The sequence below is a fragment of the Galendromus occidentalis genome, unplaced genomic scaffold (genome assembly GCF_000255335.2).
Source record: "Galendromus occidentalis unplaced genomic scaffold, Mocc_1.1 scf7180000077384, whole genome shotgun sequence".
NCBI lineage: Eukaryota > Metazoa > Arthropoda > Arachnida > Mesostigmata > Phytoseiidae > Galendromus > Galendromus occidentalis.
The window spans coordinates 488,893-516,663 of record NW_003805372.1 but is presented as its reverse complement, the minus strand read 5'-3'; the positions used below and the strand labels follow the sequence as shown (position 1 = coordinate 516,663).

The following is a 27,771-nucleotide window of genomic DNA, read 5'->3' as shown; positions in this document are numbered from 1 at the left end:
AATTAACTTCTTTCCGTCTTCCCCTGCCTCCCTCCCGTAGGTGGTTCGCGGTGGAGGCTCTAGCGGATCGGAGCGTGTGGTAACATGAAGATGAGCTACAACCTGTCGTTTCTGAGTAGTCCTACGGGATGTCGGCCTGGAGTCTGGCTAGCATGGAGTCTCCGACTGCTGCTGTGGGCCCTGCTGTTGTCTGGCGACACAGGCCCGAGCTCGCAGGGCGGGGCGCACGCTATGAAGGCCCACATTCCAGGGGACATCATTCTCGGAGGACTTTTCCCTATACACGTCAAGGTGAGGCGTAGACCTTCGTTGATATACCTCGATCTATTATTGCTTGGTACGTGGTCGTGCGACTGTTGACCCGTGCGCCTAATCTGGAATGAATATACCAACCCGCTGAGATTCTGCAGCCGTCCCATGAGATTCCAATTTTCGGGAAATTCCTGGTCCGGCGTTCGGCGATATATATGTAGAGGCCGGGATCATACCCTCTTCAAGAATGGCTGAAGCCATTGTTTTTCAATCGTGGATCGATTTAAATACTCTCGGAGCTCTACATATAAAATGAAGCCGACCCTGTACTGGCGAAACACGATTCCCGAGAAGTCTCGATTCGAGACGGGTCATAATAGTCCCGGAGCAGCTCGACGAAATATCGAATGAAGTCCCATTCTCTGAATTCAACTGTTTTCTTTCGCGTCTGTTCAGAGCTCAGCAGACGCCTGCCCTGGCCGGCGAATAACGGAGCCCTGTCTTTTGGGGCCGACAGACTTCATCGTGGTCGGTCGTAAACAGTGAGCAGTCGCTCGTAACCTTTGAGGTTGAGTCCGACGCTAGGCCCGGGTGACGAACGGACTCGACATGAACACTTCGAGGAAGGAGAACAATCCCACCTAGTAGAAGTTTCCCTTCGCTCTCACAGAGATGTCCGTCGGCTCAAACAAGCTCGGGATGCTCATATTTCGATGGAACTGCTGGTGTCGCTACTTTCGCCCCTCGGCTACCTGTACTGGGCAGGCGTCATTTTATTACAGTGATACGTTAGCCTCCATGTGAACGTTTATTGCTCTGGGTTTGACGCTGACGCATCGATACATACACAGTGGCCTCGGAAACATTTGCGTCCGCTCTACTTTTGCCCCCTGTGATATGGTATCGAGCGGAATTATTGCTTTTGCGCGAGCCCGAGACGACTTGCGTGAAATGCCATGTTCAGCCGCCATGGGCGTAAGCGGGAAAAATATGGACATCACCGTTAGAGCTGGGCTTTGCTATTGCTGGCGATTCGACGACCGCGGGTCTGAATCAAGGGACCGGCTCCTCGTCCGCCGAACTTCCAGGGTGGACTCCGTTTCCGGATTTTTTCCTTTGGCAACTCCTTGCGAGTATCGCCGCCTTTGACCATAAGGGACGAATCCACTCCGAAATCGCGGATGACCCCGATATTGCGGCTTCCGTGACAGCTTAGTGCGAATTATGCTTGAAACATTCTTTCTTTGCGACAACCGCAGCGGAGCGGGCGTGTTATCATATAAATTGCTTATCGATTACTCTCTTCATTGTCGCATCCCGTCACAGACGGTCACACACAGCTCGCTCCGGTGACCAGCGGAACTCGGCTCAGCTATTGAAGACTTCAGCGGAAACCGGTCGGAACTCCGTCATATGCTGATCTCGAATGAACACAAAGCTCGATTGACGAATCCGCCGAGCTGCGGCACCCCCGCATAGGGAATGAGGTTACCTACTCAGTGCTGAGGGTCAGTCCGCAATTCGTTCCTCCATTGCAGGGTGAACACGCTAAATGTGGCGGTATCAACAAGGACAGAGGCATCCAGAGGTTGGAGGCCATGTTGTTTGCCATAGACAAAATCAACTCCGATCCGTCGCTTCTTGACGGTGTGAGACTGGGTGCCACGATCCTGGACACATGCTCCTCAGACTCGTATGCCTTGAATCAAAGTCTCGAGTTTATCCGCGCCTCCATCAACACCGCCGATCCGCACAACTATTACTGCGAAGGAGGCGGGAACCTCACATTGAAACCAGAAGCTAGTGCCGTAAGTAACTCCTCATCACTTAACTCACTCACTTCATCGTCTGGCTCACTTATTGCTAGGGCTACCAGCGTTCTACGACATTCTGTTGCGATCTTGGGTGTATCCTGCGACAGGTGTCCTTTTCCCTCGATTGGTACACTTGTCGCTGCGGTCAGGGAAATTTTCACCTGGGGCGTTCAATGCGGGGATCTGAAAATGAGAAAATATTCGGAATCAGTCGAGATTGAGTTCAATATACGCGCTACCTATATTCCGTCGGGCTGAAATCGTGTCATCGGTTACATCGCGTAGGAGACTTCCGGTTTGTCGCGAATCTTCCCGAACCCCTCGCAGCTCTTCCTGTTCAACTGATTTCGATTCGGTCTCCTCTCAATCCGCCCGTCGACGAGCTCTCTCAGGTCGTGTTCATCACCGGATGCTTTCCCGAAAACACGCCGCTCCCCGCAACGAACTTGTGCCAATCGCCCCGTTGTCGTTGAAGGCAACACGCGCCGTGACAAGCCCTCGAAGTTTTCACCTCAACCTTTCTGCTCAATCTGCTTCATGCTGAAAATGAATCCCTCTGAAAATTGCTCTGAGGCCCATCAATCGACAATCCTTGTTAGACATTCGACAGACGGGAAAAAACATGGAAAAATGGAAGCCTGGTGTTCTTTCGGCAAACGGGAGGGTCTGTAGTCGGGGGAGAACATTCGCCTTGGATCGACATTCATCGCACCTCCGGAAGGCGCGCGTGACGGACGTATGGCTTTGTTGTCGATGATTGACACGCTGCTGAAAGGCACCGCTTTGAGCAATTTGAAGAGAATCTCGACCGATCTCCATGGAGAAAACGCTGCCTTTAGCTACAAACTACCACATACTCTGACTTTGTGGCCTAAGACCTCCGATTAGTAGAGATCTGCGAGACAGACGTGAGACACTCATGATTCCCGAATTTCAGGCGATCAGCGGGGTGATCGGTGGGTCCTATAGTGAAGTGAGTTTACAGGTAGCCAACCTCCTGCGGCTGTTCAGAATCCCCCAAATAAGTCCAGCCTCCACCGGTACCGCGCTGTCGGATAAAACAAGATACGACTTTTTCGCGCGAACAGTTCCACCAGATACATTCCAGGTAGGTTTTTTCGTTCTTTGCGTTCATCGGACCATTCTCCTTCCGCCCGATATTCAAGCCGCATATGCTCAAGCGAATGCCTTCGCCGGAGCAAAATCGCTTCGAATTGTAGGTTCCGCTCCCTGCGGGCGGAGGATCGCTTCTTACCGAATCCTAGCGTAGCTGAAGAAAGAATAGAAATTCAGGAACGATTTTAGCCCCAATAAATCGAGGTTTTCCGAAAATTGTCCCCACCGGAAGCGGTGCAATGATATGCTCCACTTTTTTAATCTTTCCCGCGGCCCGAGGGTATCAAAATGAGACAAGCAGATATTGCGTCAATGCAGGATCCTGTGAGATAGGACGACCCTGCGCAGCTGTCGAGAGCACCCCGAGGGACGGATAGAATTACGTTGTCGGCGAGACAGGCCGTTCCCGTGCAAATCACGGTAGGCTCGTCCCCGACAGACAATGTTTGCCCTGGTCTGCTCGCATTGCACTTAACGATGCTCCAAGCATTAATCGCTTTGGAAGCTAGCTGCCCCTCTCCTGAAACCCGCTGTGCAGGAGCTCAGAAACCTTTGAAGGACGCAATATGGTCAAGCTCGAGGAACCCTTGGGTGCCTCCTGCCCCGTGTGGCTGACCGAAGTCAGGGTTTTCCATGATCCGGGTCTCCGCTGAGCACAGAGAACATTTTCAAGCGAAAAAACTTCGTCCCACTATCTGCGAGCTGGTTCAAATTGCCGCGTTCTGACAGGGAATCTCGAGGAGAGATCGAAAAAGACGATTCAGCAGTAGTTCCATTGAAAGCTATCATTCTGCGGTGCGATCTGCGCGTTTCAAGCCCTTCTAACTCCGGAGAGAGTAGATTCCTGACACAAAGACCGCTCCGCCTTCCGGCGTCGCAGCTAAGCTCATTCCTAAGTTTGGTATTCTCGCAGAAAAGACTCTCAATCCTCGACATTTTCCAGGCATTAGCTATGGTTGCTGTTGTACAAACATTCAATTGGTCCTACGTAAGTTTGGTGTATTCCGAAGGACAATATGGGGAGTCGGGTCAGGAGCAATTCACCAAAGAAGCGAGACACCACAACATCTGCATCGCAATCAGTGAGAAGGTGAGCCCAAACAAGAATGTCCTCGACCATTTGAAGCTGATTTATGGCGTACTGCGACCTCTGAGCTCCGGCTTAGTCTCGTGGGAGCAACTGAAGTGCGGAATTCCGTCCGCGCGATAAGGAATTGTTTTGCAAAGGGAATCATCTCCGACTGCAGTGTTCGTGAAAGAGGAGCCTTTCTCCCCCTCTGGAGCTGGGCCCCAGACCGTCCAACCTTCTTGGATTGTGATACTTCACGGGGCTGGGGGCGGAAGCACTGGGGGAGGGGAGGGGGAGCGATTAACGCATGACGGCGATTTCGTCGAAAACTGACGTCAACCTCACCAAGGGGAATGGTTTCGGTGATCTTCGCTCCCTTGTTGAGCACTCTGAGCGGGCAGGGTGCCTGCGTGTGGGCTATCCTTCCATTCTACTGCCTTCTATTCAGTGATGGCCAGATGCTAACTTTTCCTCTTCTTGTCGATGTGAAATTCATTGATTTCGAGCGCTTGGAATGTCCGGGAAAGGGAAGGCTGACGCCGACCCTCCAGAAGCGTACGGGAGTAATTATATTCCCGTTCTTTCACAGATACCTCATTCAGCCAGTGACCATCAGTATCTACAAGTTTTAACACGGCTCAAACACAAGCCCAACGCTAAGGGCGTCGTCTTGTTCGTGAGAGCAGAAGATGCCGAAGGAATTCTCAGGGCCGCCAAGGAAATCAAACGCAGTTATGATGGAAGGCAAGTGTCATTCTCAATTCATTCTCTCTTCCCGGGAGCTGTCGATCCCGTCGCTCGGCGCGGACTTTCGTCGCTAGCGGATACGAGCGGCATTCCTAGAAAAAAACAATGTGTGCGCGAGAAGGAAGGTGGTTTTCAATGGCCGTCGGCTTAGCAACGTCTGAACTTCTAAGCCTAATGAGTGGTAGCCAAGAGCTATCGGCGGGATAATTAATTGACGCGGATCAATTATGTTCGGAATGCCCCCTTGTTCTGAGATGTCAAGCGAAGTTTGCAGCTCTTAATATGCGAAGTACGCTCGGAATCGCTACGACGCAGAAACCAGGTACCTTTTGGACCGCAGCCGCAGGAGAATCCGTCGTCCGAAATTCTAATCATCTTGCGTACTCGAATTCTGTTCGGTCGTAGGCTCCGATCGATTCCAAAATATCCCGAGCTAGATGCGGAGTCGGCTTGATGGGAACGTCCAGACTCGAGAGATGAGGATGGGACTCCCTCGAACCTTTCGACATCCGTGTGAATGAGGTCCTGGAGTGAGCTCACCCAATGCTCGAAAGCAGCCATCATTACTGAGGTCCAGGAATTAGGATCCCCTGGAAAGAGGAATCTCGCCGCTGAATGCGACGAATTCATGCAACGTCACATCGCGACCACCGGAGCTCCCCACTCTCTCCCACAAAATTGTCTGCTCGACGGAAAATCGTTCAGTGACAGGAATTCACATATTAACAAAACGCTGTCTCTGTTACAGAAAAAATGATTTCGACTTTTATTGGATCGCCTCTGACGGTTGGGGTGCGCGAAAGCTCAATGAAGACATGCAAGAAGCGGCGGAAGGTGCCATAACGATAGAACTGGAATCCCGACGGATAGACGAATTCGATTCATATATGCTCGGCCTCACTGTGGAAAATAATGACAGAAATCCCTGGTTCCGAGACTACTGGGAAGCTGTCTTCGAATGCAAAATCCGAAACGACTCGTCACGGACGGAGAAAGACAATTCCTCGTTGCCGACGTGTTCCCAAAATCTCAACATCAGCTCCACCAAGGACGGATACAAGCAGGAGAACAAGGTGCGGAGCACGACTTCTCCCCAACGAGCTTTCGAGCCGTGGGTCTTTCGTTGATGAACTTTGTCCATCATGGATGTTGGTCGAGTAGCCAAGGAGCCGAGCGGCCGAGTAGCGGTGCCGAGCTGTGGTAACGACCGCTGTTCTGACCTCGCAGTCGTTCGGAGCATAGCATCAACGGAAAAAAGGCCAGCAGAATCGCGGATGTTCTTTAGCGCGGAAAGTTTGCACCACTGCTTTATCGCTGACTGTCTAATGACTCGGTTTAACCAGTGACTCGATAATGACTCAAGCTCCCTCTCCCCCTTCCCCTGCGGCTCCATTACTTAGAAAACTCCGCAGGTAATTCCTTTCTCTTGCTTACTTCTCCGCTCTCGCCCGACCATTCTCTTTCGCTGGTACCTAGCGCACCGAGTTTCGATCTTCTCTCTCTTCGATCTCTCTCCCTCCTTGTCTTCCTCTTCCGTCTCCTCCTTCTTCGCCCCCGTCACTCCTACTCAGCTCGCTCCTGTCGCCTTCTCTTGCGAGGTTTTTTCTACGACTCCTCAGTCTCTTTGGCTCGCTGTCGTCCTAGTTCCCTTTCTCGAATCACCACTGCGGTTGAGGCGACTGGCTAAGGAGCCTCTACGGAGATCTCCTCGCTCTTAAGTCACGTAGAGCTCTCTCATCCACTCACTCCGTACCCCACGTTATCCAACGACCAGAAGCCGTGCCAACCACAGGCAAATTCTTGTCATGGAACGCTTCACTGATCAGATTCTTGAGCTATCGAATTTCCGCTTGGAGCGATTTCTCCCCCGAGAGCATCGATACGCGTGGTCCAAGCATGCGGACCTCAGATGTCGCGGTCCGGATTTTGGAGGTTTCTCATCGATTTCTTCTGCCACCTCGTTTTGGTTGGTCGAATCATTTTCGTTTCCATCCATTATTCTATCTTAGTATCCCCTGAGTCCCGACAATCAACCGTGAATTTTGTGATCGACAAGGGCGCGATGGATTTTTTAACGCGCCGAGGTCCGAAGATTCATTCGCTATAAGACTCTCCCTCCGCCTATCTATCTACATGGAGGTTCATCAGCTCAAACAGTGGAGCGCCCGTCAAGCTCCGGGTGTTGTCTTGGTGACCTTCAACCTGGTTCAAATTAAGTCTCGAGCCGAATCGGTGAAAGATGTTTTTATCCCTGTCGGAAGTCCTCGTCATTTCTCCCCGATCTCCGATGTCAACCTCAGACGCCTATAGCCTCAATTCGAACAAAAGTTTCTCAAACCGCTGTTGCTAGCGCCATGACGCTCCGGCGACTTCGTCTATTGCCGGTAGTTTTGGACGGCGCCGAACAAGCTTGAGTAGGTCCAAGCTTTTCCGCCTTGCTCCTGAACTCATTTTCGTTGTTGTTGCTGCTTTATTTCGTTCCTCTCTTGGCCGTGTGAAGCTCACCGTTTTGTTCTCCGGCGACAGGTACAATTTGTGGTGGACGCAGTGTACGCCATGGCTCACGCAATTGATGATGTTCGAAAAAAGGTCTGCGAAGGGAGAAGAGGTATTTGTCCAAAGCTCAAGGAACTCGATGGAGGTCTCATCTACCAAGCTCTACTCAACGTCACATTTGTTGGTAAGTTCATCGAATCTCAACAGGAACATCTGCGAGATCGGATTCTATTCAATTTCCGGAGAAGGTCGTCTTCGAGCGTTCCGAATGAGCTCGAGAGAAGCCGAGTGTCCCTTCTGGAAATCTGACTCGCGGATCCGTCTGGATTCCACGCGAGCGTCTGATCGAGCGCGAAGTTCTTCACAAAATGAGTAATGGCCCGAGAATAACTAGCATATCATTAGAGGACTAGTTGGTCCGGTAGCGACGCAATTCAGTCACCGCCAGTTTCCGAAGCGGATCGGACACTCGCGATTCCGAGACACCGCGAAAATCAAAGAACCAGAGCTCTCCCGGCTCCCCGGCTGGAGTTGGGATATTTGAGAATGATGAACACGTGAAGTTGGTGACCGAGCGAGGAGCAGACCCGCTTGCTGGACCCCTGATATTTTGGGGCCCCCGGTGTAGTCGAGGAGAAGGCGAACGGAGTTAGGTCTGTGGGAGAACGACGAAGGAATTCGAAACCCGGCCGACCGGCTCGGAAGCCGCTCGCTTGCTTCCTCGGACAGTCCTTCGAAAGACGGACCCACTGGGAAATAGCGTTGATACGTCGATGGCCGGCCGTGCTACGAACCGTGAAAAAGTCCGAACGTGCTTCTTGGTCCGCCGTAGCGGACATGATATGCGAGCTAGCTGTCCGCTAGGCGCCAAATTGGACCGCGGTAACAAGTGACTCGTTTGAGTTCCCTACAACCTAATATCCAGCTCTTCCGTTGCGATGCCAAGAGCAACCGAATGCTGCCGACAGGAGCGTTGCCTGCCGCAAATGATATGATGATGATAATAATAATAATAATAATAATGACGATAATAATCATAATCATAATAAATACCCTCGACCGGATTCGCTTTTTGACCTCGGCTTCAAAAGTTCCTCTTCCTCCCCTGTGTAGGAGAGGTGTCACACCCTGCGTGCCGCTGTTCTGCTTATTCCTGTGAGCGGAAGCGTCGCTGTGTCGACGATGATAACGATAAAGCTTATTAGCTTAAAAAGCTTGATGATGGAGCGTTTTAGAAAGACCCGCTCCGAAACGACCCTCAAATTCTTCGCTAGTCGACCGGAACGGAGGTGGCTTTCCTCACCGGAATGGGCATGGGCCTCCGTTCTATTTGTCGCCTCGCTCCTGGCCTCTCGAAAATTAAAGTTCCAGTTGAAAGCGTCACAATCTTTCCCTTCTCGATTCTTGCGGGGAAAAATCGTCGCTCTTTCCTTGTGCTAGTCTTTCTCCCCGGGATTTAGTGGTTCGCCGCTCCCTTTCACCTCTGTGCCAAATTTGTTTCCGTGAGATAGTATCTTGATGATGTTTACCGCCACCCAAAGCTGCTGGAAAAGAATCAAGGGAGAGCTCCCAAGAGAGCCAATTTCGCGAAGAGGAGCAGACGTGCCAAGCCGCTGTATTGCCCCGGAGAATGTCATCTCAGTGGAGTCGGGAGCATCAAATCTCTTTCGTGCTCCTTTTTCATCCATGGGGACTCGACCCTCTACGCGAGCTAATTCTAATACAAGCCAACTCGCCTCGCCGCCTCGTTCAGCCCATAACCACTTGCTCCCTACGTGCGCTAAGCCTTCTCTTCACGAGCGCCATCATTAGTTCCCGTGTGTGTGGCTCGCGCGGGAAATTCCAGAGGAAAATCCAGGAACCGTCTCGTTCCACGCCGGGTCGAGAGGAGGGCCGATATTCCACTCGGCTCGTTTTCCTGATCCGAATATCGAATCAAAAACGGGGCCAAATTGCTTCCGCGATCTCGAGCGGTCGAGGAGCAGCGGGAGGGGGAAACGAGAAAAATCCTTCAAATGAAGAGATCAAGGCGCAGAAGGAAAACATCCGGCGCACAGACAGGACGGAGATCGCTCCGAGGAGTGATCATTCATAGATTTCAGATGGACGAGGCATTTGTAATCAAAGATACGAGCTTGTTCCGATTCGGCGGAGGATTTTTCGTCTTTTTCCGCTGTCTGGACGTGAATAATTCTTGAATCGCTTGATGGAGACATCTTCTGCAGACGACTCTGAACGGCGGAACTCTCACAATCAGATACGAGCCCGCGACAGCTATCGGAGCATCGATTCTTACGGCGAATATTGCGTCGTGGAGCATCCATTAATCGCCGGAATGTGTAATGCATCGAAGCTTCCCCAGCGATCCCGTGTCAGTCTGCCCAGCCAGTCCGGATGCCGCGCTTCAAACCTTGGACGGTGGCTGAGATTTTCATCGATCGTGAGACTCGATACGGATTGCGCGCATTTGTCGTTTGTCGCGTTGAGAGACACTCGTCCTCTCTAAGAAGAAACTCCGTGGCGAAACGCATATGCCGTGTTCGACCTGCGTCTCGCGCAGGCGCACCAGCGCGGACATTACCTCATCACTCATCTCTGAACGCTCTGGGAAAATCACCCTGCTCAGTGTTTGACTCGGAGAGAGTCTCTGCGACAAGCACCCGCGGTTCTGTTCCGCACCTTGGCTGAATCGGCAGATCGACAGTGGTGCTTCGATAAATACAGGGGGCTCCTCCTGGGGGAGGACCGAATCAGTCGGGGAAAAACCGAGGGACGTCTACGTTTTTCCACCCGGAACAATAATTCGCGCTCCTGACGAAGCGATCCGGGTCCCGGGTCGCCCTTCGCACCGAAGAGCCGCATAGGCTCCCCAAAATACAGAGAAAGAAGAGCGGAATTCCGATTAACAATTTTCGGTTTTATAGTCGGTCCTTCAAGGAGCCATCGCTCAGGCTTGGGACAGGGCGTAATTCCTCGCTGATCGGGATGCTGCATCCGAGCCACCTTATTGAGCAAGAACGATTCTCTAACGTTACGAGTGACGTGCAAGCGTGCGGTCGGCAGCCACGCGAGGAGTGAGGTCGATCCGCTGTTTCGGTATTTCGCTGTCTGGATTCGACATGTAAGCGGGCTAGACAGCGGAGAAAGGCAGCGACCGGGCGAGGCTACAGCGTCTGAGAAGCAGAAGCTTGACGTCGCGCCAATCCGCGATCGAGGCAACCTCCGCATTCTCGTCCCCAACCGGCCCCCTTCCTTTCTCCTCGTCTTGCGACGATGGTCGTAAGGTGGAGTTTATTGCACGTCCGACCGTATACACAATTCCGAGTCTCCTGCTCGCCCACAGCTAAACATGGAACCAATTTCCCTCCTCCACGGATGGTAATCGGTCTATGATAGCTCTGTGACGGACTCGTGAGTGGGAGCCTGAGCTCTGCGCGGATTAACACCACATAACAGGCCGCTTGTTGCACTCGTCATCGTCTTAGGAACGAGGTTCTCCCGTCGGTTATGCGGAGTTGAGCCAGGCTCTCGGGCTGCTCAGACGAGACTAGTCGCCGACTGGATGTCGCACGGGCGAACCGACTCGCTCAGTCAAGCTCTACGACCGGCGGATAATGAAGACAGCTCGAGAAATAATGGCTACTTGGGCGGTCGAGATCAATGACTTACCTCGCTAACTTATCAAGCTCCTCATGAGCTCAACAGGGAGCTTTTGCGTCATTTTCAGACAAAAAGCCTGCATTACCGGCGTCGCTTAGCGGAACGAGGATCGCCGACAGACAGAGAGCCGGTGACTGAGCCGAGAAGAACACAGAAGGCATTCGGCGGCCTACAGGAGCCCTCGACACTCCCCGTAGATTGCAGTCCGCAGTCGATTCCACCTCGCTATGATTCAAGTTCATCATCCGCGATGGAGAGCTCGGGAGTATATGGATGGAGTGAAGATGAACTCGAGGGCACATGCCGCATCCCCGCGAGTCTCCGACGCTGGATTCGGCCAGCGTGGAACGCCACGCAGACATGAGAAGGCGAATGACGACATGAGAAGGGGGAATGGGCGGAGAACCCATGCCACGGACGAGACAAAAGCTGTGATGGCGATACCATGATGATGATAATGAGACGGCTGAGCTCCGCGCCTGGAGAACTCGCTCTCTGCAAGACCCGGGCCGGAGACTCATTATTCTCTTCGATGGGCAACTTTTTGCTGCTCGGAACGCAAACCCCTTCCCCGTCCCGTGTGCCTTCTCTGGGTTTGATTCCATCACTCACGTATCTCGTTTCGTCGGTCAGCCTGCATCCTTCTCCATCGGCTCATGACGAAACAGGCCCCATTTTTCTCTATCAGTCCGTTGCGCTTCAAACCACTCGACGAGTTCGAATCCGAAACGGCTGGGGAAACGACGGCTCTCAGATAGGAAAAGACGCGCTGCCGACCAGGAGCTGATGGGAAAATCGCGACCGAAGCCTGCGAGACGGCAGTGGAGGACAGTTGGACAGAGCAGATGGAAGGGAGATTGCGGAAAAGACGGCGAGCCGGAGAGCCGCGGGGTCTTCATCTTTTTCCCGTGCTTCATGCGGATATCAACCGCTCCATGAAGGGTCGAGTTTCCGTCATAATTTGAAACCCAATAAGATCTCCAGCTGGCTGGCTCGTTCGCTGGTTCTTGGTTGAACGAGCCGACGGGGATACTGACGGACGAGAATCGGTGGACGGGAGGATCGCTACCATCATCATCATCAAAAACTCTTATTCCTCGCGGTTCGCATAGTGTGCGCGGAGCCTCGGCTCCCAACCGCGGATAACCGACGATATCTATGAGGGAAAGCGAGTCGAGCACCAAGGTTGCGAGGTCAACCTCGGCCTCAGTGATGGATCCGGCGACTGCGTATCCGCGTAGAGATGAGCATACCGTGAGCGGATGAAGGGAAAGCAGGGATAGGGAATACCAAAAATGCGCGATCCGCCAAACACAAGGCCATCGACTACGATGTATGTATCTGTCTCTTGACCCACCAAGATCTCCTGTGTTCGAAGGTTCGAAGCAGTGATGTGCCCTCTGTCAATTGTTGGCAGCGGTTGTGTTCGTGTCGTAAGAGTTCTCGCAGAGAATAGCGAGAGGACAGTCGGCGGAAGGATACACGGTGCCCCGCTGACCGATATAAGAGAGCCAGAGTCGCGGCTCCCCATCGAGACATATCTGAGTTTTCGAAGATACTACGCACATCCCAACCGGTTGATTTCCACGATCATCGATGATTGCCCGAATGGGGCATCGCTTTTTGCACTTCAGGTTGACGAAGAGAGGGATGTTGGAAACTTCACGGACGATTGATTCCCCCCTCTGCCCTCTGTCAGCCGCAGTCGCGACCCACGTAAACCCTTCACTCAGCCCCTCACCGCGAAATAGATGAACGGTTACTGCTGGGATACGCTGTCTCTTAGCCGGATGAGCATTTCGGATATGGATATATCATTCTGAAGGATTCCGAGATTTAATCCAATGACTTAATATTTCACATCTTACAATTAAATAGGGCGAGACACACCTCTTCTCAAAGAGTTACCATGTAAGGGGGGATGTGGTGATCATTCGCCAACGATACTGGATCGCGAGTCTGACGATCGGGCTCATTGTCAGGGAAGCGAATCCGTATCCTTGTTGGTTCGCATTTCGAGCTCGGGAAAATGCCCGCGGGGATTTTCGGAACACCGCGTTAGCAAGAAAGCGGGAGTGTGCTGGCAAATATTCTCAGCGGTAGCGAAGTGGCTGGAATTCAAGGGGGGAGAAATTAGAAGCTACGACAACTTTGCATTCGCGCTTATCTGGTCCAATGAATTTTTAATCAGGGATTCCGCGGTCGGAGCAATTCATATTGACTTTATGGATACCTAGTTCTGCTGACGTCGCGAGCTGAGTCACCGAATGCGGAACTCGAGCTCCCGTCAGTTTCTCCAAGAACCTCTTCCGTTGACCCAACGCTTGGCGAAGAACGGAACTAACACGGCGAACGATTCACAAGCGAGGCAGGGAGAAGCGCTTCCAATACGTAGCGCATTCATTGGCATTCCTCGCTCATGGCTGCATCGACTGGTTGCGACCATCCCTTGTGTGTTCCTCTGAGCGTTTGCGTGATCTGGACCTCGGGTCCCGCTTGCGTGTCTTCTACTCGGACGTCGCGACTGTCTCCGCCCCATTCGAAGCCACCCTGCGCCTCCTGTACTTGGTCGTTCTCAATCAGCCCAAACAAAACCTGAGACTCGGCTGGAGTCATGGACCTCGCTCCCCGAAGCCAGTAGATGGCAGAACTACATTCATTCATTCATTTGAGGTTCTCCACTCTCGCTCCGAAAAACCGTCTCTCCCGAGGAGCGGGACCTTCAAAATCAATCGAAACCTGAGCGGAAGCCCAACTGAGACTGTCACGATGACTCCATCGGATCCCGATCGCGCCTGACCGAGTTCTTGTCCGATCAATCGACGTACTCTGAATTACGAATGAGACGCATTAGCTGTCACCTTGGCCGCTAAATTTGAATGAGAAGCGCGAATTTTCGGCGGAGGACCAATTGTGTCAAATTTTCTCAGAAGAGAGTTCACCGTGAAAGACGGAACGACACTGATTGAATTCTTTGGCAAGTCCTGTCCCGCTCATCGGTCGCTGCCATGGCAGGATTGGCAGTGACGGCTCCTACTCCGGCGCGGTAACAACGTAATCCGATGGAATTAATTTTCAACGACGGAAAAGAAGAGGTTCGCCGTACCGTGACGGCGATCGCCACCCGACGGCAAGCTCGGCAGTCAGTGAGCTATCCCGACAGGTATACCCTCAACCCGTTTGTTCTGTGTTCGGCGTTCTCTCATTTTCTGCTCGGCGATTAAGTCACTAGATCCTTGTTGCTCGGCCCCTGTCTCTCCTTCTTCTCTCTGTGGCGTTTCCTCCCGGAGAGCCTGAACTCTGAGCGGGAGCTCGAGTGATGCCAGAGGGGGAGAAGGACCAGAAATCATTAAAGAATGACTGGGAAACCGAGAGAGGAGCTGTCGATTTTGCGCGGAATGGCTCCGTCAGAGGGCAGAAAACGCGAGAAGGAAGTTTCACGGTCGCTGAGTTCAAGGGAGAGGAGGAGCGGGAGGAGAAAAATTGGAAAGCGTTCGACAAACAGGGTAGTTTCGAGAGGTCGGGACAAAGGAAACACCGGAGGACAATTGAGCTGCCCGGGGAAGCTCTCTGGCATTATTCGATAAACAAACAATAATATGTAATAATAATAGCGGAGGCAGTGATGACGCCCCCGCCAGACGCATTCACAGCGACGATGCGAAAGGAATCGTTTCTGACCTTGGCTCGGTTTCACGAGCATTCAAACTTGTCGGGAAGGATGCCCCGACTGTGGAAGAAGAATTTATCGGCTATTCCGAGCAATGCCTCCTCACAAGACGTGCTTCGCTGTACCGGAGGAAAAGAAAACTCTCGACCCGACTACTGCTATTCCTCGTATTTCGACAGTGCGGTACCCGGAGAATCTTGGGGGAACGAGAGCGCTCTGATGGGCCCGATCCGCTCTGGATTCAGAGAAAACCCACAAGGGTGTTTCCGGAGGCGCTAATGGCGAGAGTCTCAGCTCCAGCAACTCCATTCGATTGCTGCTCCCGATTTAAGCGAAACTCACCCCTAGTCGGTGAGACTTTCCTCCTCGCCGCCTGTTTCCCCTTGAGATTTTCCGGCCGAGGAAATCGAGACACGTAATTCTTCGTGAGTCCTGCGACTCGAGCGATGTGGCGCTGACTCCAACGGTGAGACCGTGTCAAGATTACCGACATCTCTAATGGCAAATCAATCAGGCTTCGAGCCAGGGTCACAGCGCCCGGGTCAATTCGTGTGACACACATCTTTGGCGGCCAAAGTTCATCGCGGTCGGACGTTGAGAAAAATCTGGATTGCCGGCTGCTTGCCTCCGCCATTGTCCGGCGGACGTGGAGGAAGCAAGCGATGAGGACAGCACATTACAGCCCCTTGGGGAGACTCAATATCTATGAAGGAGCTAATAATATCTCACACAGGAGTCCTCTACGTATGAACGACCTTCGAATTGATATGACGGGGACAGATACAACACCGATAACGCCTCCCAATAGATTTCTAGGAGGCTGGCCGAACGACCAGTAAGCAAACCTGCGGCATTGGGTTTTGCGGGAACACCTATTGTCTCAAAGCGAACCGCTCGGCTATTTCCGATCCTATTCCGATCGTGCGAGACGCTTGTTGGTACGTTGGCGATCCAGGTCGACTCTGCAGGAGTTCGTCGCTTCCCACATAATATGAAGCCACGGCAGTGGTGGAACAGCATCGATTGCTTTTGAAGCGGCAACAAGCCTCGCAAGGAATGTCGGACGAGAGAGCAGGCGACCGCCTGCCTGCCTGCCGACCGGCCCGCTAACCAGTTTATTGAATAGCTCGATAGATTCCTACGTGTCCTCGTTTCCCGTCCTTTCTTGTTTCCTCCAATACTCGGCCGAGTGCTTTCATTGTTGTGCACTCATCGCAACTCCGATCCCCTTATCTACCTTCCGAGTTCCCTATTCTGATTCTCATCCACTGGCTGTCTGAGGTGCAGAGCTAACCGCTACCATTCCCGTCCGAGCTCGATCGATCTATTAACTGACAGAGAATCCTTCGACGGTGCGGCGCTCGGGCGGTCACATGAAACGAAACGGGAGACAGTCATTGACAGTCTGAGGAAAATGCTCAGCAGCAAAAGCTAAGTAGGAGAACGGTGAAGGCAGAGAGAGGAGGTGGAATCGATTTTCTTCTGGTGGGCTCGTTCCAAAAAAGAAGGAACGTCAGAGCGAACAACGAGCATGAGTCGACCACGTTTCTCTCGCGCAACTCGGAGAGACAATCTAGAGAGCGCTCTCTGGTCGAGCTGTGCTGGCTTTATTCTTCCGTTCGGCGAGAGAAGCGCCCCGACATACTCGCTCGGGAATACCCCTAATACAGCTATCTTGAAAGTGTTTCTTTCAATAATATTCCCCCTCCAGTGGAAAACCAACTCGAAGCCTCTCGTGGATTTCGATATTTATTCAAAGTAAAATTGGAATTCGATGGGGGAAAGGAACCGTTGTGAGAGTGGGAATATTCGTCGTGCGGAAAAACAGGCTGCAAATGTATGCATATCAGACGATGCTCTCGATGCAGGCTCCGCAAAGGGATGGATCGGCTCGTTGTTGACTTGACGGAGAGAAGAGCTCGTACGTCGTTTCTTTTCTCGCTGGGAATCCCTCGAAGACCGAGCCTTCAGTTATTTCAGCGTCCGGGCGCGAAGCTACAGATGGTACGACTGATTTATGAACAAAGGTTTCGGCGAGCGCCAATCAACTTCCGGTGATGACTGAATTATAGGGAGGTGAACAATCGCCGACAAATCACCGAGGCTGAGCATACGGTCGACAACATATCATTTCGGTTGCATCGGGCAAGCGGAAGGCGAACGAACGCGCAATCGCCGAAGCTGGCAGGCGGACCGCTCGGCGGCCAGACAGCCGACCAGTGACATGGCTAAGCAGACCTCTCGATCGGCTGGCTATGGATAACTAACTAAACGACCGGCCACGGGAAAACGGTCCGTGAACACCGATAATCGCCGAAAGCAGGGAAACGAAGAAAAACACGGAGCCCGACACAGAGCTTGAGAATCCAACCGCCTGCTGCTGGGCATAAGGAGCCTCGAGTGAGCTCCGTCGGATCGATATTGATCCGAGGCCTGGTGGCGTTGGAATAAGAGGTCAACGCTACGTCGACGATGACGACGCCGCCGACAACGACGATGGTGATCAGTGATCACGACGGCGGACGGATCCCTGGCTGGCTCGCTCGAGGCGCAAATCAATGCGCAACGTCTCTTGATCCCGTGCCGACCTCCGATACTATTCCTTAACGGAGAAGCTCATCCGGGATGTTTCGATTCCTCAATTAATTAGGGTCGTACCAGATCGGGGATATAGGGTGCTTATTCGTGTATGCTATCGACGATAGGGTGATGGATCATCGCCTCGAGGAGGGGAGTCCATCAATATTCCAGCCGATCGATACCTGATGTTAATCGATAAACTCATTTGTATTGAACTCTGGAAGGTCCAAGCCTCGTCGACTCCTTAGAATATCCCGGAGGCGTGCTTGTACTGAGCGCCCCGGGCCGGTCGAGACAAACCGGAATAATGTTGAAAGCTTTCGGAATATCGAGTAGGAAACATTCCTCGTAATTTCGCAGCGTTCTCGGAGAGATACGAGTCGATTCTTCTAGTGCTCTCCTGTGAAGCTCCTTCTCTCTCTCCCGATGAAGCTCAGCCATGAGCGAGAGCAAGCTCGCTGAGAGGAAACGTAAAATCATTTCTGGATGAAGTTGTCGCGGGTCCGATTCGCACCTTTTTTCGGAGCGCCTTCATCGTTTTGAACATACCATAGCTCCCTTTTCCTCCCGTCCTGCGGAAAGTCATCCGACGATCGAGAGGGGCCCCGCTAGTCTTGTCTTGATGGTCACGTTCAGCGAAAAGCAGCCCGAGAGCGAGCTCCTGAGCTCTTGGTTAAGGTGGGAGGTGGAGTTGCACTTTTGGTACAGGTGTCGCGTTCTGAGCCCCCTGCCCACCCGGTCCAGTGCCAGCCTATCCACAGACCGACTGCCTCGAAGCGAGACGTATCGCCCCATTTACATGAGGAAGAAAATGGCTCTGCCGCCCGTAAAACACGCTTCCATCAGAATCGAGCAAAGGTGCTGGATAAGCTCAACACCTGGCACCCATTGAGACAGAAGTCGCGAGAAAGGTTCCTACCGGCAGCGTCATCAATTCCCCGTGCACGAGATTCCGTCTCGAGAGTCGGTTTGAGCCTGTGGAAGACCACGAATCGCCACGAACCCGCTCTTGATTCTGTCGCGGGATAAGGAATAGGCTGTGTGGGATCCGAACTCAGGACTATGGGATCCTGCTCCATTCACGGGACGGATGACTCCAGATTCGCCCCCGGAACGCTCGATACGTCCGGGTAATTTTCATTTGCGGGTTCAGTATTTCGGTCGTCGCGTATTCGCAATGCACCTCGAAGCAGGTCTTCGAATTACTTCTATGGCAAAGAGGAGCTCATCTGGACCCATGTTAACTTACCTGCTCGTCAGATCGATTAACCCGTAGCTGAACACTAGTTGTGTAAAATCCGAGGCCTCATCCCGGGGCCAAGTTGCTTGAGGTAGTCCAACGAGGCTGCATCCAAAGATTAAATGGATAGAAGGAAAGAGGATGTTGTACTGCCGAACAACTCTCAAACTCCGGTCACGAGGACACATAACGTCTTCTGTATACAGTTAATCCTTTGGGAAAGCTCTCCTTCGTAAACCCAGATAACTTGCGCAGACGAAGTCATGTCGGACCTGTTGCAGCCGCTGTAACTGAGCGGATCATCCGCATTTATCCATGACCAATGCAGAGGAATTTCCACCTTACGTGGATGCCATTTCTGCGACCGAGCATATCCCTCATCTGGCGTAGCTAAAGAGAGATTCAACCGATGATCTAGCTGCTCCGACTCGAGAGATGCGAGAAATTTTTCGGGGGCATCGCAATGGAGGACGAGAGAGGAGGATTTCGGGCACGATAAGCGACCCAGCTCTGCTTGCGAGGGACCGGAGCTCCACTCGAGTTCTCTGATGTCGGCTTCGCTACCGATCTTCTTCCGGCTCCGCGCCGTGAATATCGGTGGGGAACTCCTTCCTGGAGGACTGGAGGTGGGGAACGCCTTCCTGGAGGACTGGGCGGGGAATCGAGCGAGCAAACTGTCTAGTATGCGCTCGCTGTTTGAGAAGGGTACGGAAGCGCGGAACTCCGGACAATAGCGCGATGCTCCCAGCTCTATGGAACAACAAAGGTCGTACAGTGACGCGTTATACCGCTCAGCTGTTGGTGGCCGTCGGATCAATTCGTTGCCGGGTTCGCCCGGCTCCGCAACGTAAAGCCTCCGAAATCCCCTGTCCTCGAAGATGAATATTGCCGAGTAACATCCTTTGCTTCCACATTATATTGAAGAAGCGGATCGAGCTTTTCGAGAGCTGACGATGCGTTGACGTAGTCAATTTTGCGAGAGTGAAACACTCATATCGATCGAGGATCGAAATGAGCATTGGAGTCCCGGAACGGGAACCTCGGGTATCCCAGCTGCGCGAGAAGAAAGCGACGGAAGAGGATTCTCACGGGAATAGAATTGTAACCGCTCTTTTAAGCACAGTTACGAGTTACGGGGTTAAGGAGACCGACGGCGGGGAAAAGGACGTCGACGAAGACGACGACCACGATGATGATGATGACGAAAGAGGGTAATTGAGCAGCGAGGAAAGATGAGCATCAATGGGATTTGGAAGGGATCTGTGAGGAAGGGAGGGAGAGAGAGAGGGTGGATTTCATGACAGGCTCTCAGCGGCTAACCAGAGCCACAGAGCAACCGACACTATGACAGTGATCCAGACTCCAGACATTATGAGGAGACCTCGATGCTGTCGCAAGAAGAGGACTGAGACAGAACACAGAACTGAGCCGGAGCTGAATCAATTCGCTCTGAGGAGCCAGGAGGAGGTCCTCAACATATTCGGGGAATCACTGACAGAATCAACCGGTCCACCGAGGGAACACCAACCCCAATCTACAAGATTTGGGACGGCCGGACCCCTGCGCAATTTGGGAAGCGGGCACGCGGGCGGGCTCCCGAAGAACAAGCGGGAGGCGGACAAGCCACGTCGTTATTGACTGACGAAGCGTTATCGTAGTGCTACGTGGCCTATCTCACTGTGTCGTGGAGGAGGAAGAGAAAGTGAAAAAAACGAGCAGTTGGAACTTGGAGGGTCGCTAGCGGGCCAGTAGGCGGGCGCGCGGGCGTGCGGATAAGAAATATCCTTCTCGTTTGTCCCTCGGGAGAGTAATTTCATGTCGCATACCCCAAAGCCGAGGGATCTGTGTTCGCCTACATCATCTGAGTCTTGGTGGAAGTAGTGCGCTTGTTATTATCACCGCTCGAGCCGCGGCTCTCAGTTGTTCGAGGGCTCACGCTTGCCCGGAAAGATCCAGGGAAATTTACATCTCGATGAGCGGCGGATCGAGTCCGACTACTCCACGGAGGGTTCAACTCGAGACTCGATCGATTCTGCGTCGTGTCCGTGAATGAGAAATCTGGCTCTTTCTGAAAAAAATCCCGGGAGAACTCAGACCTCCAGAGCTGGAGGATCTCGACTGACAGACAGCAGACCCTGGGCTGGACTCTGGGATCGCGAACACTCGATGAAATTCGAGACTCAATCTCGCAGTAGACGCGGTCCGACGATATGAAGCCATCGCTTTCTTCGAAGCTGAGACAGCTTCAATGGCCTGGTGCAGGACTTCAGGCGGGCCGAGTACAAGAACGGGGAGGGGACAATCTTCGATCGGAAGATCGCGACCAGAATATCGTCTCGAATTTCTAAGAAGCTCGTTATAGACCAGCCCCTGAGATGTGCTTGGCTTCACTGAGTGATTTCAGACATTGATAGCTCCGGTCGCTTCGACTGCGGTTACGAATTAATGTTCAACACTAGCTTCATATCTCCCACCCGTGATTCAAAATTGAGCAGAAGTATTTTTCTCTTTCCAGATCTTGTTAATTCGACCGTTCGATTCGATGAGAAAGGCGACGGTCAAGCCCCCTACATTATCTACAATTATCGACGAAGTAACGTCACCGGTGAATTTCATTATGAACGTGTTGGAAAATGGCTAGCGGTAGACGAAGGTCTTCATCTCAATGCTGAAGAGATCCGTTTCGGGAGCAAGGAAACTCATGATAGGTGAGAACTATAAGCGGCGCAGTCCTTAGGAATCACATCCAAAGAGTTTTCTCTCAAAGTCGATGAGCATTTCCGATCCTACCGTCCTTTATACCGTTGGAGAGAAATTAAGGAACACAACGATACCGATTGCAGGTTAATACCGGTCTCAGTTTGTTCGGCGGAATGTGGCGTGGGCGAAGTGAAAAAAGTCCAAGCTGGCGATCATTGCTGCTGGATATGCACACGCTGCGAGCCCCACGAATATGTCCTCAACGAAAGTACGTGTGCCGATTGTGGTGAATCCCGATGGCCGCATACGGACAAGAAGTCCTGTTTCGATCTCGAACTGCAGTACATGCAGTGGTCTAGCCTGTTCGCAATTGTGCCCATCGGGATCGCCCTCGTAGGCATCCTCCTGACTTGTGGAACGATCGCCGTTTTCATCCGCAACAACGAGACTCCAATCGTCAAAGCTTCCGGACGCGAGCTCAGCTACATGTTGCTGTCCGGACTTCTAATATGCTTTTTGATGACGTTCGTACTGCTCCTGAAACCGACTCCTATCAGCTGTGCCGCCCAAAGGTATGATATGATGTCTGGTCGCTCTCGAATTACCCAATCAATTGAGCTAATTCCCTCCAGAGCTCGATTGAGGATAAAAATCCATCGACAAGCCCGATCCCCGTATATGCACCCACCGGGAGAGCATACCTGTGGAGCTTCCTTGTAGCCCAGAAGATGAATCGATGTATCCTCGGTCCTGAAAGTGTCTCCCATGAATTCTCGGAATCTTCAACCTCTACGCTACCTCATTGTCCGAGGGGAATTCCGAGGCTCCGCGATCATCATAGAATATGGTCATATCGACTCCTGCTATGCACACGGGCCGCGAGCACTGTCGATTCGTCGTGGGTGGGCGGCCTGGATCAACAGTAGCGCAAGCCGATTTGGTCCGCTACATCTAATATCTACTCGGAAATAGCCCATCGCTCGCGCAATAGCCATCCACCAAATTTCATTGGCGGTACAGACCCGCCGTGGCGAGCTACAGGTCTGCGAGAATCGTTTGTGATACTATGCAACGTTTGCGAAACTTGCGGTCGAACCCGCTGCCCAGTCACAGTGGGGCCCGACCCCCCTTACTCATTTCTCCCCTGGTCTCGCAAAAGCGGGGAGACTGGCTCGCCTTCCACGGGCCGATATTAGTTGGCAGCTGTTGCCCTGTGCACCTGCACGCGTATAGTCATTCTCGCTGCAGCTCGTTAACGACCCTTCATACGGACAGTAAAGTCGTTTAGCTTCTACGCTGCCTACAAGCACGGGGGCTGAATGGCCGCTTGCTCGTTCCCTTATTTTTCTTCATGTCGTTCACAACAAGCAAGATCACTTCCAGTTCGCCGGACAAGTGCACGCGCGATTGCCTTCTGATAAGATAACAACCGACCTCTGCCAGTTGGTCGGAAGACGATCCCAGCGGCCGGTACCTACACGGCTCACTCGCGACAAAACTTCTGTCTCGTTTCCGACAAGCTGACTCTCTTTGATGCCTCTGGTGACGATGAGGGGCGGTGACCCGACGGAGACTGTGACGTGAGGCTAATGAGGATCTTTTGTATGCTTGTCTTCCAGATTTGGGGTCGGCCTAGGGTTTTCAATCATTTACGGATCTTTGCTGACTAAAACCAACCGAATCAGCCGGATCTTCGACTCTGCCAGACGTTCCGCTCGCAGGCCTTCGTTCATCTCACCAAAGAGCCAGATGATTATCACCTGTTTGCTGATATCCGTGCAGGTAAGATCCGAAGATCCACAGATCAAACCTGTAGGGAGGGAATCCGACTCGTGAGTCTATCTCGAAGCCTATTCGTGCAGTCAGCGCTCAGATGAGGATATTCTGCCCCGGAAGTCCGGGGTCTTGCTGAAAAGGGAAGCCCGCGAGCTGCGAAAGATTGGCATGCATCTTTTTTTGGAAATTTCGCGGATACTCTCCTGTACTCTCGCTCACGAGGCCCGACTTGTAGAAAGGAGACGTCATTGTTCCTTTCTGAGCTTTTCCAAGAAGAGTATTTGATCAACAAGTACTTGAAATACGAAGGAGACCGCGCGGAGCTCCCCGACTGAAGGTGAATCCTCCCTCGACATCCGGGGAGCTGCTCCCCTGGGCCTTATCGCTCCGCGTATCTCCCGTCGATCGGAGTAGAATCGCCGCATTTCTCAGCAGCCCCACGTCGATACCTCTATGCGCTCCTGTTTCCATTCAAGCTTCGGGAAGTGTCGATATAGGAGGTAGGAGGTCCGATGCGACGGTTTGCGGGCTATTGCGAGAGCGACTAATCCGATGGAAACGGATCTCGTGGGTTGATGACTGAAATTTGCATTTTGCATTGGTGGGCCCGCTGTGGATTCCGGCCAAGGAATCATCTAAGTTCGCATCCAATTTAGTCAGACCATCGTCGCAGGGGGTGGACGATAGCCTCATCGGAGACTGTGGGGCTCCGGATGCGTGTCATTCCCGTATACAGAGCGCTTATCAACCTCCATACAATCTGAGAAATTTATCCGCGAGCGAACGATTCGGCGTGAATATATAAAATGAACGATGACCAACAAGCGTGGGTTCGCATCGGGTGGCTCAGGTCAAAACCCACAGATAGGATTATTTTATTCATTTCAGGTGATCGCGACATTGATTTGGTTTCTACTTGAACCGCCGGCAACTCGAACCGAATATCCGGAAGGACGCCGAAACCAAGTCATTTTGAAGTGCAAGATACGCGACTCATCGTTCCTGGTCTCTCTTGTGTACAATATGTTTCTGATTACGACTTGTACGGTATACGCCATAAAGACGCGCAAAATTCCCGAGAACTTCAACGAATCCAAGTTTATCGGGTTCACCATGTACACAACCTGTATCATATGGCTAGCATTCGTTCCACTTTATTTCGGCACCGGGAACAACTTCCAGGTGAGTAGGAGGAGCTTCAAGCGAAATTCAGAGCACGTTCTCCAACAGCCCCAGGATGCTTCCCGATCGATGCGACGGCTTAGTTCCTCAACCGGTTGAAAAAAGACTCAGGAAGCGGGAGGATCCGATGGAAAGCCAAGCGCTCACCGTCGAGAACGGAAACTCTATTGTCTACTTAGGTATCTGCACTTGGTCGATCTGACTCACTGGATGTGTATCCGCTCATCCATCCATTCGCATATGCGAACGAGAAGCAGGACGCGATGTGCCATGAAATCACAAAGCTCATACACCTTTGTCTCCCCGGTGTCCATTTCTCCGTTCCTGCTCTCGCCGCTGCCGTCGAGGTAATCCCCCGAAGACACAGGCTAGGAGAACTTGCGGGGTATTTTCCAGACCATCACACATCCTGCTTGCTCAGGCGGGTCCCTGTGATTTTCTCCGCCTGCCTGCCTTTCTCCCTGCCTGCCTGCCAGCCAGCCATCCGAGCCAGCCAGCAAGCAGGCGAGCAGTCAGCCACGCAGTTGGAGCCTTCGTGGCGAGGAAGTTTCTTGGAGTTCCCGGATTTCTCCTTTCTCGCAAGCGGCTAAGGGAGAAGCAACGGCAGACGTGACAGGCCAACTTCCATCTCGGTTCCGCGTAGCGTTCGCTCTTCACAGGTTGTCGCTGAGAGTCTCCTCGACGGTTGGCGGAGATTTACGACACTTGAATGGACGGCTTCTTGGCGCCTTCATTGTCGTGAGGATCTTGTTCAGTGTTTTTCACTTACGAGCGTTCTTCCTCTTCAAGTTGAGAAGCGCTCACATTGCTCGGTTTCTGTGGCCTCACGTCGTCTGGCCCGAATGGCTCTGGAGTCGATATCGAAAAACCGAGGCGGATGGGTCCTTTCACTTTCTCGGCCCGACGAGAGAAAGAAGAGAAGGTCCTGATGGAGGTTGATCGTCGAAAAATGTCTCCGTCGAGAAAAAGTCGTGCTGCCATAGTAAATCTGTCGGTGGCTTCCTCTTCCAATAAACATGGACGCTCTCCCGTTTAAAGTCGGATGGTTTCCCCGCGAAGGGAGACGTTCGGTACCCCCAGGAAGACATCGTCGACGACAGAGATTACAGTGCGACGAATTCATCGGCGCGCCGGCGAAAGTCTTTTTAACTCCAGGCATTCGATCAAATGTAATCATCTACCTGTCGTGTGTACTGCTAGTACTCCGCAGATCCGCAAGTTGTCAGTACAGGAGAATTGATAGGTTCATCGGAGGCGCCACGTTGAGGCGCTAGGGCTCGGAATCAACCGAGTCAGAAAGCTCGATCACATTCGACGCAGAGACTGAGGATGCCTGGTTCGTTAGCTCGTTCGTCCGCACGTTCGTCCATTCGTTCGAGTCGCTTCTCTTCCCCGGTCTGCCCTTTGCTCCGTCGGAAACACGCAAGGAGAATAAGATGGCCTGCTGTATAATTCGCCAGGTCGTCGGCCAGAGTTTGCGCTTCCCGTTCGGTTGATGTCCACCGAGGAGCCGGCTTATCAGCTCGGGGGATATTCACTCCGATTCTGACTTATTCTTATCTATCGCCCGCTGTCTCACAGGCGAACCCGATGAGGCTTCCGACCTCTCTGAAATAACTGAAATTACCTCCCTAGACGTTGAGGGTCGCCAAATCATTCGATAAACGACGTGACTCATGCATATCCACTAGCATGCTCGAGCTCGAGTCAATGAAATGAAGGAATATTTCTTCTCTCCCCTCAAGGTGCAAATCACGACTCTCAGCGTGGCTATCTCGCTGTCGGCGTACGTCGCCCTCTTCTGTCTGTTCTCGCCGAAAATATACATCATACTCTTCCATCCAGACAAAAATGTCCGAAAACTTACCATGAACAGCGCAACGTACAAGAAAGCTCCAACGTCGTCCACGACGGGACACGCTCCCCAGAACAACCAGCCGCCCACGACATGTACGACCGGTAAGACCCTATTCCTCGATTGATTCTATAGTGCTTCAACCTGATGATTAGTGAGATTAGGCAGTTCTCTAAAATATTCCGCATTGCGTCTGACTTATTCGAATCGTTCTGTGTACCGTGCTCGTTTTCGGAGCTACCCCAAACTTAAGACGCTTCCGCCTGCGCATCGACAATGCTCCGAATGAATTAGTGGCCAATATAAGATGCCTTCTCAGAGAAATTATCCGAGATGGCCGCGCTGATTTCAAAAGAAATGCACCGTAATGAACTCATCGAATGACATTCGGCCAAGGAGAAATTGGCAGCTACAACCACTTTCTCAACGGAAGAAGTTCCCTCAGATTGTTCAGACCCGGTCGAATTAGTCGAGATCTCCTCGAACCCCGATTCCTTTGAAGATTGTAAGTTCCGTGCCGCCATCTAAGCACCAAAGCACTTCAGAACCCTATAGGGCACGCTTGGAAACTCTCTTCTCTAGTACAAACAGCTCTCCTCCGAACAACCCGTCGGATCTTCTCTCACCTCTGTCTCGACTAGATTGGATCATATACATACCACTCCAGTCGAGAGGATCGGGCTCATCATCTGGTCAAAAATGGAAAACGATTTCGCATGCGTGCCTTTGCGAAGCCGCAATGCAACATTTGACGGTTTAGCGTTCTCGCTGAGATCATCTGGTCTGCTATCTATCGAAACCTTCGCAAACCTCTATCAGTGATTCTCATCGTCCATCACCGACCGGGAGGGATTTTTCCCGCAATACGGGCTCATAGAAGCGGATGACGATTTGCGGAGAGCTCGCATCTAACGAAGTTTTTCGGATTTTGATTATCAGCTCGATCGAAAACCTCATTTGGGTTCTTGATCCTGCGGGTCCCTTGGATATCCGATCTGCATAGGAATTCCATCGGCGGCGTCCCACATGTAGATGACGTCACACCTGCGGCGGATACGGGGCTTTTCCGGAGGGGGTAGAGGAATTGGAATTATGTAGAGTTTCTTGTATGCGCCATGCAACGCCTTCACTTGCCCCACCCACGCGAATGAGATGTTTAACAAATCGACGTGAAAATCAGCTGACCGGTGTTGATGAGGCGGAGAATCACTGAGAGGAGCATCTTCTTCCCCGGAGAATAATTTCCCCGTTTTCCCTGATGATTCTCCCGGGTGCTGTCCAGTGCGCTGACTCTCCCCATTGCTCAATACCACGCCAATCTTTACAGGGACGGCTGCGGAATCCTGCGCAGAGACAGTGAAGCTCGTCGCTGTTCAAACGATTAGCTCGCACACGGCAGGAGAATGCGGCGCAGCGAGTGGTCTCGCGACGATACCATCACCTCCCGCCACTCAGCCGCCCACGAACGTGATGGTCGACATGACGCGCGGAAACAGCACCGAGAGTGTGAAAAGTCCGCCGGCGACTTCCAGCCCTCCAGAAGCTTCAGCCAGCACGATTAAGGCCGTCGATGACCGCGGAGGAGGGGACTGCGAATCGCTGCAGAGTCTTTAG

The 27,771-nt window shown here is 52.4% G+C and overlaps 1 protein-coding gene across 1 annotated transcript; it reads left to right on the top strand.

The window, feature by feature from the left end:
- Positions 1-84: 84 nt before the first annotated feature.
- Positions 85-27,771, top strand: LOC100902985 (metabotropic glutamate receptor-like). The gene is made up of 13 exons (XM_018639161.1): positions 85-291; positions 1,791-2,057; positions 3,004-3,174; positions 4,126-4,272; positions 4,841-5,001; positions 5,747-6,071; positions 7,525-7,678; positions 21,160-21,352; positions 21,488-21,916; positions 22,964-23,126; positions 24,009-24,302; positions 26,048-26,261; positions 27,485-27,771. The coding sequence occupies exons 1-13, from the start codon at positions 85-87 to the stop codon at positions 27,769-27,771; spliced, it is 3,012 nt and encodes a 1,003-aa protein (XP_018494677.1).